Source organism: Littorina saxatilis, linkage group LG12 (genome assembly GCF_037325665.1).
Source record: "Littorina saxatilis isolate snail1 linkage group LG12, US_GU_Lsax_2.0, whole genome shotgun sequence".
NCBI classification, from domain to species: Eukaryota; Metazoa; Mollusca; class Gastropoda; order Littorinimorpha; family Littorinidae; genus Littorina; species Littorina saxatilis.
Window position 1 is genome coordinate 85223971 of NC_090256.1, and position 14657 is coordinate 85238627.

Here is a 14657-nt window from a genome sequence, read left to right on the forward strand (position 1 = left end):
CCCCATGAGCGTTCACCACGATTTATCAGGTTAAAGAAAAATAGTTATTTGATCTTGTTCTTGAGCACTCCGCTTCAATCGGTCATGCGTTTGTTTCGAACACTTTCTTCCACGTGTAATTTCATGTTTCCATTGTATTTCCTCGTTTGGTTATGATTCGAGAATCTACAAATTAAAATACAGGATCGTGCTTACCGGCGAAGACCTACGTCATGGATGTCGTCACTAGCACGTGCTACAGAGTGACGTCAAAGCCCCTTGTGACGTGGCTGACGGCACGTGACGGCTGCAAGGACAAGGGCGAGATGCTGGTGGTGCTGGAGCCAGTGGAAAAAGCACAGTTCATTGTGGGATTTCTCAACTTGGCTTGGCGTGAGTAGAGCAAGACTGACAAGAATTTGATTAACACGTTTTGACCATGGCATAGGCAAGGCTCTAATTTACATTATTAATATATTGCATAGCCAAGGGGAGGGATCTGTACTAAGTTTATAAATAATTTTTCGACAAGTGATTTTTACGATTTTGAACGTATTAATTGTTGATGTTTACTTTGGAAAGTCGAACACTAAGTCAGATGTAAATTGGGGTATCCTTATTCCGACAGACTGTTATGTGATTTGAATGAAAAGCGTATGTGTGCGTATTTGGGCGCGTGTGTGTGTGTGTGTGTGTGTGTGTGTGTGTGTGATTTCTAAGAAGTGTGTGTGTGTGTGTGTGTGTGCGTGCGCGTGTGTGTGTATGCGTGCGCGTGTGTGTGTGTGTGCGAGCATGTGTGTGCGTGCGTGTGTGCGTGAGAGCGGGCGCGCGCGCGCGTGTGTGTATAATGTGCGTGCGTGCGTGCGTGGTGCGTGCACGCGTGCGTGTGTGTCTGTGTGCGGAAGTGCGGGCGTGTGTGTAATAAATATTCTTGTCTTTTGCCACAACAGCCGGATCGATGAGAAACTTTCACATCGGAGCCAGTCGCCCAGCTGACCGATGGAACACAACGTTCCCCGCTACAGGTCCGGACTACGTGTGGGAGACCGGACAACCGGTCAACATGTCGATCACCCAATCCTTCTGGGAGCCAGGCAAACCTGACAATAAGGATAACGATAATAACGTTGTCAGGCTTTCCGGAAAACAAAATTATGCTCTCGATGATACCGAAGGGATCTGGACGTCGAGGTACATCTGTGAACGACCGTCTCAGCGAACAAAAGACAGTTTCAGTGCGAGATAGAGCAAACAAATACTAAACAAGTCGCGTAAGGCGAAATAACAACAATTAGTCCAGGGCCGGACAACCGGGGGGGGGGGGGGGGGGGTTATGGGGGTTGCGCATCCCCCCCCACCTAGCCTAAACATGTACCTCACTTATTTAAAACATTTTTTATTATTGTTTATTTTATGCTGTTTCATGCAAGGAGCCACCATTTTCCTATCTCAGAATATGACCCCCACAAATATCTATATATACCTTGTATATACGACTATAGTGTCTGTCTGTCTGTTCGCGATGCACGGCCAAAGTTCTCGGTGGATCTTTTTCAAATTTGGACACCGTATTCAGCTACACCTCGGACACAACCTCATCGATGAGATATTTCAACACGTGCTCTCAGCGCCCAGCGCTGTGCGCGCTGAACCGATTTTGTTTTTTTGTTGTCGGGATCCACTACCAGTAACTCTTCCTTATCTTCTCCAGTGTTTTCAGCCGCGATTATCTCCCTTCCTCCGTGTGGCGTCAATCCATATTCCCGTTACTACGTTACTATTTTTAGAAGGTCACTGCACGTTACTATTTTTAGAAGGTCTCCAGTGTTTTGCGCGTTTATCTCCTCTACTTCTTCCCGGCGAAGCCGGTACCCAGCGAAGCGGGTAATCATCTAGTAAGAAATATAAGGCCCCCCTGGACCACCGCTGGCAACCCCCCACCTCCCCCTCCTCTTAGCCTAGTCCGGCCCTGTAGTCAAGCTGTCGAGCTCACAGAATGAAACAGAACGCACTACATTTTTGCACCAAGACCGCATCCTCGTAGTTTCGTCAGTCCACCGCTCGTGGCAAAGGCAGTGAAATCGACAAGCCATGCAGAATAGTGCGGTAGTGGTCGTGCTGAGCAGGATAACACGCTTTTCTGTATGTCTATTCTTTTTAGCTTACTGAGTTTGTTTTTAATCCAAACATATCATATCTATATGTCTTTGGAATCAGGGACCGACAAGGAATAAGATGAAATTGTTTTTAACTCGATTTCGGAAAATTAATTTTAATCATAATTTTCATGTTTTTAATTTTCAGAGCTTGTTTGTAATCCAAATATAACATATGTAAATGTTTTTGGAATCAGAAAATGACGAAGAATAAGATGAAATTGTTTTTGGATCGTTAAATAAAAAAATAATTTTAATTACAAGTTTCCGATGTTTAATGACCAACCTCATTCATTAGTTGTTAAGCCACCAAGCTGAAATGCAATACCAAAGTCCGGCCTTTGTCGAAGATTGCTTTGCCAAAATTTCAATCAATTTAATTGAAAAATGAGGGTGTGACAGTGCCGCCTCAACTTTTACAAAAAGCCGGATATGACGTCATCAAAGGTAATTATCGAAAAAATGAAAAAAATGGTCCGGGGATATTATTCCCAGGAACTCTCATGTCAAATTTCATAAAGATCGGCCCAGTAGTTTAGTTTGAATCGCTCTACACACACACACGCACAGACAGACAGACAGACAGACAGACAGACACACACACACACACACACACACACACCACGACCCTCGTCTCGATTCCCCCTCTATGTTAAAACATTTAGTCAAAACTTGACTAAATGTAATGAGGGTGTGACAGTGCCGCCTCAACTTTTACAAAAAGCCGGATATGACGTCATCAAAGGTATTTATTGAAAAAATGAAAAAAAAAACATCCGGGAATATCATTCCCAGGAACTCTCACGTCAAATTTCATAAAGATCGGTCCATTAGTTTAGTCTGAATCGCTCTACACACACACACGCACACACACACACAAACACACACAAACACACACACACGCACACACACACACACGCACACACACAGACAGACACACGCACTAGTCAGTCGGCTAAGGACCGTTTTGGTTACTTTTTGGCGTCACGTTAGCAAACACTTTTTTCTGATAGATTTTAACACCACAACACTAAATCGAAAGTTTTGGGGCAATATTCCAAACCACCGGTGAGAAAAACGTTGGTTTGTGTGTATGTTTTCCTTCTTTGGCGTTACTATTCTTGTTTTGAGGGTTGGGTTCATAAAACGGACATAAAACTTAAACCGCTTGACAGAAATTATATAACTGTAAATCATTCGAAAGGGAAGGCATTCGTGTACACGTTTGTGCCACTTAAAATGACGTCATTATCTGTTTGTTTTTGTGAAATTGACAAGAAGAGCGGGGTAGTAGTTGCGCTGAGAAGGATAGCACGCTTTTCTGTACCTCTCTTCGTTTTAACTTTCTGAGCGTGTTTTTAATCCAAACATATCATATCTATATGTTTTTGGAATCAGGAACCGACAAGGAATAAGATGAAAGTGTTTTTAAATTGATTTCGAAAATTTAATTTTGATAATAATTTTTAAATTTTTAATTTTTAGAGCTTGTTTTTAATCCAAATATAACATATTTATATGTTTTTGGAATCAGAAAATGATGAACAATACGATGAACGTACATTCGGATCGTTTTTAAAATAAAAATTTTTATTTTACAATTTTCAGATTTGTAATGACCAAAGTCATCAATTAATTTTCAAGCCACCAAACTGAAATGCAATACCGAAGTCTGGGCTTTGTCGAAAATTACTTGACCAAAATTTCAACCAATTTGGTTGAAAAATGAGAGCGTGACAGTGCCGCCTCAACTTTCACGAAAAGCCGGATATGACGTCATCAAATACATTTATCAAAAAACTGAAAAAAACGTCTGGGGATATCATACCCAGGAACTCTCATGTCAAATTTCATAAAGATCAGTCTAGCAGTTTAGTCTAAATCGCTCTACACACACACACACACACACACACACACACATACACCACGACCCTCGTCTCGATTCCTCGCTCTACGTTAAAACATTCAGTCAAAACTTGACCAAATGTAAAAATGAGGAATAATTGCAATAACACACACACACACACACGCACACACACACGCACGCACTCATACACACACACACACACACACACGCGCGCGCGCGCGCACGCACACACGCACGCACGCACGCACGCACGCTCGCACACACACACACACACACACACACACACACACACACACACACACATACACAAACATACCGACAAAATGACAGACATACACACTGTGAGACAAACCGACATAGAAACCCCCACACATGCACGCACGCACTTATGTACGCAAACAAAGACGTAGAGATGCTTATAGAGAAACACTTACGCAACCAAAAAAACACGCACACAAACACACAGACAGACAAACTTCATTCTTGGTAGAGAAATGCATTTCTTTCTGTATTGCTTTCTCTTTAAGTGCACCTACCTCGCAGAGAGAGAGAGAGAGAGAGAGAGAGAGAGAGAGAGAGAGAGAGAGAGAGAGAGAGAGAGAGAGAGAGAGAGAGAGAGAGAGAGAGAGAGAGAGAGAGAGAGAGAGAGTGAGAGTGAGAGAGAGACACACAGACAGACAGACAAAGACACAGAGAGAAAGAGATAGACAGACAGAGGGAGAGACAAACAGACCAACACACAGACAGACATAGACAAACACACAAACAAAGACACACAGACAGACTTCACTATTGTATGTGCAAGTAATTTTGTTAAACCACACGTTACGTTCACCACTGAACGTGAAACCATGTAAAACGTTACTATCTCAGATAACGGCACTGACGCTACCGGAAATAGAATTTATCAGTGAAATTCTACCATCAATTTAGTAATCGATGCGATGTAAATTATCCTAAAACTGTGGTATGATCACGACATCGTTTAGCATTTAGGATCAAATGGTGCCAATGTGTACACAATGCACTAATCACAGACAACAGTTATACACTTTACGTACATGTAACTCTCCAACTGACATTGTCTGCCACTTGAAACAAATGACTTTCGAAGGAAAATTAACTCCAATATATAAATATTATGTATGATTTTTAATAATTACTTGCACTTTTTGAAAATAAAGCTTTTTCTACGATAAGGTGTTTACCCCCTAAATGTATAAGTCATCCGGTAGAAAAACCGGAAGTATCGTGTACTAAGCATATGTATATGTTTAAAAAGTTAATTGTGTTAATGTAGAACATCTTGCCTATGTATATGTTTAGGTTTTGAATACTTTAGGGGAAAACCATAGCCATTATTCATTCATCTTCAACTAACACCCCTAATCTCAGGGCACATTTTGTTAGTGGGGGTAGGGTTTCAATCAGTCAAAAATCACTTTCATTCAATATTTTCTGCCATTTCAAATACATACACGTAATTGCACAATTTCTTGAATTTTAAGATGCTTTAACTGACTATACCAAGAAAACCTGCACTTTTTGTAGAATTAGTTTTTTGTCCATGATTTATGTTTAAAAATGTCAATTTTTACGACAAAAAATGCTAACGGTTGCCTCACCAGAGGACACGTACCAACGACGTGAATCGTGTCTGCCAATTAAAATGCATATATTTTGAAATAAGGGGAATCATAACATATTTCACTGTAAAGTGTCTCACTCTAATACCTTCTGGGTTCATTGTGTATTTGGTTAAGTGAATTGCAGATCAGTTTTTTTTTTAAATGAGAGCTATACATATATTTTATTAAAACTGAAACTGGTGGAGTGAAAAACAGACCTGTTTTGAAGAAGTCGTACTAAAATCATTTATGGGCTTGAACTTCACAGTTTGCGTGTTATCTTTTAAAGAAAACCCGTTTTCATCACTAACAATGACCTAATTTACACATACATATCGGTCGGTCATAGTCGCGTTTTTTTAGAGAGGTAGTGTACAAAATGTCGTTTTGTACGTTTAAATTACATGTCCATTATTTTAGTCATATATCAATCAATAAATAAATGCGCATACTTTTATTAAACGTTACTTTCACTTTAAGATCGCTTCTAACATTTAGTATAATTTCTGACAAATGCACGCTATGTAATAAATTGATAATATTATGGACGCCATGTGGTAAAACCGGAAGTTGTACTATTTTGCGATAGCAAAATCCTTTTACAATGATTACTTTCCTTTTATATTAAGCTGATCTTTAACGTTATGGGTAAAAATCTAACAGATTGAACCAAATTATCCTTTTTCAAGCCTGTGTATGTGTAAACTCTTTTTTGCTTCGACCCGGTTCGGTTTTCGGAGTTGATTCAAAATCATCCATTATGTATCTTATGTGACTGTTGTTTTCCTCGGTAAATTAACAATTGTTGATGTAAAATAATTCTAGCTGTGAGAATAAACAATTTTCAAGATGTTTTTGATTGCGGTTTCAACCAGGCGTTCAGTTAGCTATACATATCGATTGAGAAAATGGCATTTCCTGTTTTGTCGTCCGCATGTTATACAGATGTTGTTAAAAATAAAACTGTGTATACGAATTAGGCATTTTACTTGCTGTCTGATGGCAAAAATCTTTAGCTTTCGTTTAAGGTATAATTTGCTTATATCCGTATGCAGTCAAGCGGTACATGACGGTTTTTTGTAACCTACCCCCTGCGTCATGGCTGCATTTTTGCAGAATATGGGTCATGTTACAAAAACGCTTCTCATTCTTAGGTGGTTGGGTTTAGCCATTTGTCGTTTACCGAACTGTGGCTGCAAATAAAACGAACTTTCCAAAAAACATAATATCTAATGTGACCACCAAAAGTAACCTTTCCACTATAGCCAGCCAGGTGACTAACACACACACACACACACCGGCACACACACACACGCACACACACACACACACACACACAGATAAAGAATACTACATGGCTTGCTGTGTCGTACCAGATTCACACGAGTTGTTGTTTTTAAATATTGAACTGCGAGCGAAAGCGAGCTGTTCACTATTTGAAAAAGCAACGAGACAGGTTCCGCATTACTCTCACTTACTCTTGTTGCTGATGTCGTATGCATTTTAGAGCGCTTTCTTCCCTTTTTTTCCCCTTAAATATAAGAAATATAGTCTGATCTGTTTTTGAGTGTGTCACGTGTGTGTTTTGTGTGTGTGTGTGTGTGTGTGTGTGTGTGTGTGTGTGTGTGTGTGTGTTTTCGGGTGCATGTTGATCAGCATCCTTTGCTCCGTAAACCATCACAGATACTGTCAGGCTTTTACACACAGTACAAACACTCTTCCATTTGAACGTTCACCGAACGGGAACATCCCAGGTGCCCTACGTAAAGAGCGAGCAATTTTCAAAGAATTAATTTTGCGGATTGTCTCCTCACACAATCGAACCGTGGTGCGTTTTGGCGCTAGACCTAACTTTTAAAATCAAAATAATAAATTGACAGCTTGTTACACAACCATTCTTAAATCATAAAAGAATTCTTTTTTCATCAAGACAAGATCAGTACAATTCGAAGTTTTGAAAGTTTGAAAAAAGAAAAGCCCGGAAGCAGGGTCACGCAAGGTTGTGGTTCTCATAGCAGACGATGGTTTATGCCTATCGACAGTTCCTCTGAACAGTTAAAACCCATCGCTAGAGTTCTTGTGAACCAAAGCCGTTTGTTTCGTGCATAGTCAGAGATACATAATAACGTGCTATTGCAGATAGGCTCACAGCGAATTACAAACTGACGACAACATTGTGAAAAAGGGAAACTGGACCACACGGGTTCACGATGGCTCAGGGGTAAGATAAACCACGCAAAAATAAATTCTTTGAAAATTGCTCGCTCTTTACGGAGGGCACCTAGGATGTTCTCAAGCGGTGAGTGTTTAAATGAAAGGGTGTTTGTACTGTGTGTAAAAGCCTAACAGTATCTGTGATGGTTTACGGGAGGCTTACTGTGCCTTTAAGTCTGAGAAGGTTGCGGAATATGGACCACTTTTTGTTTCATGCTGATGACTAGCTTGTTTTCTTGCAAAGAAGTTTAATTTTTTGTTTGGTAGTCCTTCTCTCTTTCGTTAACCGTTTGGCCTAATTATAGAAATTAGCTTTGATAGCCATCATGCATCAACAATTAAATACAGAAACATTCACAAATGGTCCATCTTAGGCGCCCATATGGGCCTGGGAAGAGGCCTTCACGAAGCAATCTAAAAAGCCCTTTAAACTTCAAACTAACATGATACAACTTAATATGCAAATCAAGTTGATTCAAATATATGTTTTAGATGTATCTGTTTCGGTTTGACTAGTACATTAGTTGAAGGCACAACAGAAAACTAAATAAACTTATCAGAAACCGTCAGAGAGAAAATTGATGAAATTTTCAACTTCCTCGAAAAGAAGACTATTTGTGACATCTTTTTTAAAGCCGCTAGGGCTAATTATAGATTACTTTCAGGAAGCTTCTTAATGAATTAATGAAATCAGCCTTTAACTTTTATTCTCTTATATTTGTTGATGGTGGGCCATATTAAGGGACACACGCATACTTTGAGATTTTTTTTAATTTTTAATTTTTTTTTTTGCAGTAGAAACTTAGGGTCGACACTGCTAAAATATAACAAATTAAAAATAAAATAAAAAAGTCTTACCTGTCATATCATATAGCAATGTTTGTGTGAGTAAAAGCCGCTTTGGCTGTGGACAGACACTTAGTCCGTTTTAAACGTCAAGTTTGGAGGTAACGCTGCCAAACGAAAAAGAAAAAGCCTAACGGTTTTGTGGTTTGTGTTTCTGTTTTGACATGTGCAATTTCAGTATCCATACCATTACCGGGAGGGTAACTTCATCGAACGGAATTGATGTGAGCGCGGCTCTAGTCGCATCGTTAGCCTTTGTCGAGTCAGTCATAATAGGTCAGAATAGGAGGTGGAGTCATTAGAAAGAGGTCTATATTATTATTAGGCAACCTTCCCGGGCCCTACTTGGCATTGAAAATTAATATCGTAAAAATATGTGACACACGATGATACAAACACGCACGCCGCACACACACACGCACACACTGATTACGCGAGGAATTCCGCGGGGACATGGCCGCGTATCTGGCCGCAGTTCAACTAGTCCCGCATAGCTGAGACTAGTTCTGTGTGAACTCAGTTACTGCTGGTCAGTAACCGAGCGGCTACTGTCGGAACTCGCAGTAAAAGATAACCGCAAAAAACACAATCAGCACTTTATTAAAAATCTTCCCTATTGGTATGTATGATATCACACTAACCTTTTCATGATCTGAACCCTCACAGTAGTTCTTCTTCACGGATGAGTGGCACACACACATGCGCGCGCGCGCACACTCACACACACACACTGGCACACACACACACGCGCGCGCGCGCACACACACACACGCGCGCGCGCGCACACACACACACACACACACACACACACGGCACACACACGCGCAGACAGTAGCCACTTTCGCTTTTATTCTAGCGACCCACTGCGCATGAGCAATGGCAATCAGAACAGTAGTTACTTCCCTTCAATCACCCAAACGCGTCGAACCACCTCAGCTTCAGTAAAAGTGAATTGCATTGTCTGCAAAGCTTGCTAGCTAGCACCAGATTTCTCCAATTTAGGCTACTTCACTTGCAAATAACCAAATAATGAAATAACTCTTACTACGGGGAGACAAGAACACTAACACCGTTGTTTGTCAGAGTTACTCACCTTGTTCAACGCCAGATGGCGGAATAGAATCGAGTCCTTTGATTGGACAGAGTAGCGGAGATTTCAAAAGCTGCAGCGGGTTTTGTCAACAGGAAATCTTGCAGTCAGTGAGGTATGTGTTTATTAATCTCGTTTTGAATTTGAAACTATGATCTGGGCAAAAAATAAGTATCGCAAACATGCTTATTGTGTAAATTTTATGTTTGAAATGCGATTGCTATTATTACCAAAGACGAAGCAACAAATGTCTTCAGTCCATCTCGGCAGTAGCAGCTAGCATGCATGTGTGAACTACTGACAGTACGTCTGACAGTAACTACTAACTGAGTAAGCTTACTGACAAGCGATAAGTTCCACTAGATCGGGTATCACTATCACTATCAGCACTGTGGAAGTAGTTTGATGCGAAACGGTTTTGTTTTGTCATAACTGGAAAAAAAACCAGGAAGGAACCTCTGTTCGAGCCGATTTTCGAGCATACAATTACAAGTTACAACCAACTCAAGTCAAGGACTGAACGAGTCAATAAGTGGTTGGTTTTTGAGCCACATTTTTAATTGCACTTGCAGTGCACACTTGGGTCTTGTTTTGTGTCAACCTCTACCGATCAATGAAAACAAACTCCCGGAGAAGCAGTAATCCCTGGATCAACACCTCAATCAGGAGAGCGATAAGAAGGAAGCAACGCGCGCACAAGAAAGCGAGAAGAACAGGAAAAAAAAGAGACGTTGATCGCTACAAGAGACTCCAAGCCGCGGTTAGGTTCGAAATAAAGAGAGCCAATAGTACGTACCTTGAAGAAGTCATTAGCGCGGACTACGCCACAAACCCAAAGAAATTCTGGGCTCACGTAAAAGCAAGAGGGCAGGAGTCTGTTGGGGTTGCTCCGCTGAAGAACCAGGATGGTTTCCTGAAGAGCGATAACATCAGCAAGGCGGAGATACTTCAATCCCAATTCCAGTCTGTGTTTACAACGGAAGACCTATCGAGCATCCCAAACAAAGGCACGAGCAAACATCCCGCCCTGGATAGCATCAAAGTATCCGAAGCAGGCGTCCGGAAGCTACTCTTGAATCTGCGTACTAACAAAGCCACAGGACCCGACGCAATCCCAGCCTTCATTCTGAAAACTGGAGCTGAGGAACTCACGCCCCTACTTACCAAAATGTTCCAGAGGTCACTTGACGAGGGCGCTGTGCCGCAGGATTGGAAGGATGCATTGGTGGTGCCAATCTTTAAAAAGGGAGACCGTCACCAGGCAGCTAACTACAGGCCTGTGTCACTTACGTCCATCACGTGCAAACTTCTCGAACACATCATCCACAGTAACATCATGAATCACCTTGACACCCATAAGATCCTGACAGAAGCACAACATGGGTTCAGGAAATTCCGGTCATGTGAGACTCAACTCATCGAGACTGTGCACGACATCGCGAAGAACCTGGCCTCAGAGGACCAAGTCGACGCAATCCTGCTCGACTTCAGCAAGGCGTTTGATAAGGTTCCACACCAGCGACTGTTTCACAAGCTCGACCACTACGGAGTGAGGAACAACACACTTAAATGGATATGCTCGTTCCTGACAGGAAGAACGCAACAAGTAGTACTTGAAGGTGTTCATTCATCGGCTGGACCAGTGACGTCAGGGGTGCCCCAAGGTACAGTCCTAGGCCCCCTCCTATTCCTGATCTACATAAACGACATGCCCGAGGCAGTTAAACATTCAAAACTAAAGCTCTTTGCGGACGATAGCCTGCTGTATAAAAAAGTAACAAAGCAGCAAGATCCACTCCTCCTTCAAGAAGATCTGAACGCACTCCAAAATTGGGAACAGAAATGGCAAATGGAGTTTAACCCGAGCAAATGCAACATCATCCGCATACTTCCCAGCAAGAATAAGCCGCCGATATTGTCCACCTACCACCTACATGGACAGACTCTCGAAACTACCAAGGAGAGCAAATACTTAGGAGTCACCATCACCGAAAACCTATCTTGGACCAATCACATCAAGAACGTGACCGCCAAAGGAAACAGAACCGTGGGATTTCTCAGAAGAAACTTCAAAGAATGCACGATGAAGGTGAAGTCAGCTACCTACACAACCATGGTTCGTCCCACGCTCGAATACGCGTCAACAGTGTGGGACCCACATCAGGAAAATGACAAGCAGGCATTAGAAATGGTCCAGAGAAGAGCAGCCAGATACGCCCATAACAACTACTTCGAAAAAACGCCTGGCGTAGTTACCAACATGCTGAACAACCTAGGATGGGAAACTCTGGAAAATAGACGAGAAAACAATCGCCTCATGATGCTGTACAAAATCAAGCACAAGATGGTCGGCATAGATGAAAAGAACTATCTCCATAGCTCCGACGCAAGAACAAGAGGAGATGGGCCGAGGCAGCAACAGGACTTCCATAAAGCCATATGCAACACCTTTTTCCCACGGACTATCTCCAACTGGAACCATCTTCCCACGACGACGACATCAGCCCCAAGCCTTGAGTCGTTCCGCTCACGTCTCCGCGGTAGCAGTCCCCTGCAACCGCCAGTGGGCAACCCCTAATCCCTCAACCCCTGTACATAGTTTTAAACGCCTCCCAACCTATCCAGTTCCTGCCCTTTCTCAGTGCTGGTTTTTTTAAATTGTCATCCCGATTCCAAGAGGCACACACCGCATCCGGAATCGACAAGTGACATCAACGCGGGACCACTTACGTTTATCAAATAAACCCGGTCCCAACGGAGAGAAGAAGAAGAAGAATCACCCATTGTCACTCTTGGTTTACTTTTGACGATGACAGATTTTTATCTTGTGGTGCATTTAAGATGTATTCTTAATCTTAACTCTTTTGTTTCAGATGGAGGGTAAATTATCACTTGTGGCAGCTTTTGATGACTTGATTAGATGTGCCACAGTTCTCAACACAGGATGTGAAGCAGGTAAGACGTTCCTTCATGTCTGATCATGAAGTATTAAACTACTTTCGAAAACTGTCCATGACTTCTGCAAATGTGCAATGTGGATTGTCATTTGTGTGAATGTCATTGTCAAGTTGTTCTGTTGTCGTTTTAACAGCTCCTTTTTTTTTTTACAGTAAATCCAACCGTACATCATGTCATGGCTTCTTTTTTCCACAATGTTTAATCCTTTCTCAGTTTCTGTGCATTTTATGCATTTTGATTCTACTTTCTACTTCTTGATTTGTTTGGTGTGGGACCGGCTCATGAACGGCAATGGTGGTTCGTACGTTACAGAATTTTGCAGTTTTGAAGCTACATGCAGGGATGTGGTTATAAAGAGTTCGATTATATTAAAAATGTAAGCAGACAAACTTAGTCTGAAATTCTCAAAATGTTGAATTGCAAAGTACTCCAACATTATTTTGCTGACTACTTTGCCTAGGTTTGTAATTGTAAATCAATTTTAAAAAAAAAGCAACAAATAAGGAGCAGGTACACTAACACCCAAATTAAGAAAAGAGGAGAGAGAGAAGACTTGCTAGCTGTCTTTGATGAGGTCAGGACATTTGTCTGATTCACCAAAATCTGAACAACGAAGTGACTGTGGTAACATGAACAAAGTTAAAAAACAAAGGAATACTGTACTCACCGATCCCCTCCATTTTCTTTCAAACCTTGTTCGTTCCGTGTTGCGTCTGCTTTTTGTTGTCTTTTGTGTTCTTGTTTTTCCTGATGAAGCTTCCATAAGCGAAATTTTGTACCGTCTTGTCTTGTATCGGTGAGTACAGTATTCCTTTGTTTTTTTTAACTTTGATTCACCAAAGTTTGTAGCACTAGCAACATCCTGTTAGTGGCTCCACTGTGCAAATGGATTGCCTTCAGTATTTAGGTTAGTACTGAGAATCCCTTTGTCAGTTTGTGTTTGAGTGTGTAGCTATGATTTCGCATGGTAACATTTTTATGAATCTTGTATTTGTAACTGATTTTCATTTCCTCTGTCTTGTGCAGAATTCAGATCCTTTGTCTTGAATCAAGAAGACAATCGCCGGAAATGGTTGTCAGCCGAACAGAAGACTGACAGTAATGAAGATAAGATTAAACGTCTTCAGTCTGAGAAATCAACGCTTGAAACGCAAGTCAAACATGCCAGGTATACATTTTACTTTTGCATCATTATGGCAGTTTTGCTGAATTTGTTTAAGAAATTGTACATTTTCATCAAATATTTGTTCTGTACCTTTGAGTTTGAGGGCAGATGGAGATAACAGCACAGACATTGTGTCAGGATTTGTGAAAAATAAACTAGCAACAGTACATGCAAGTAGAGGGATGTTGAGTCTTTCCTGAATGTACAGACTACTATTATACTAATGATATTAATTCTGTCTAGTGTTGGCACAGTATTGGTATTTTACCGGTTGAAATGAGAAAATACCGGAACAAAAATGGCTGCCGGTATAACATACCGGTTGGTATTTGAACTACCTGGTTTTTTTCGCTGGTAAAACAACATAACCAGTAATCTGAGTTGGACTCTTACTGATTCCAATGCCCAGCCTACCGTTTGTTTCTGGAGTTTTTGCAGCATAAAAGTTTGCGTACCGGTTTGAAAAAATACTAGCGCCATCATGATCACTGTTGGCATCACAAATTCATTCTTTGTGTTGCAATCAGTAAGAATTGTCACACAAAGCTTTCATCATAATAAATATTTCTGTTTGATTTGTAGATTTTTCCTCTTGATATGTGTACACACAACTTATCTTTGTTTCTGTTCAGGAACCAGGTGCAGTATGAGTTGACGAGGAGAAACGAGGTGGAACAAGAGCGAAGTAGTCTGGTATGTACTAAGTAATGTAGCAGATGGTTCTCTTGAAAGACATATTCCACATGATTATACA

The 14657-nt window shown here is 41.2% G+C and overlaps 2 protein-coding genes across 4 annotated transcripts in view; both read left to right on the forward strand.

Moving 5' to 3' along the window:
* The first annotated feature begins 212 nt into the window (after positions 1 to 212).
* LOC138983228 (uncharacterized) lies at positions 213 to 1225 on the forward strand. The gene is made up of 2 exons (XM_070356640.1): positions 213 to 372; positions 930 to 1225. The coding sequence occupies exons 1-2, from the start codon at positions 213 to 215 to the stop codon at positions 1223 to 1225; spliced, it is 456 nt and encodes a 151-aa protein (XP_070212741.1).
* Positions 1226 to 9846: 8621 nt separating this feature from the next.
* The window catches only part of LOC138983022 (rac GTPase-activating protein 1-like), a 37737-nt gene continuing 32926 nt past the window's right edge, over positions 9847 to 14657 (forward strand). For all 3 annotated transcript variants that reach the window (XM_070356422.1, XM_070356424.1, XM_070356423.1), the window contains exons 1-4: positions 9847 to 9895; positions 12654 to 12735; positions 13765 to 13906; positions 14536 to 14596. In XM_070356422.1, the coding sequence (XP_070212523.1) occupies positions 12654 to 12735; positions 13765 to 13906; positions 14536 to 14596 (285 nt within the window). In that variant the 5' untranslated portion in view covers positions 9847 to 9895. The remainder of the gene's footprint in view (positions 9896 to 12653; positions 12736 to 13764; positions 13907 to 14535; positions 14597 to 14657) is intronic.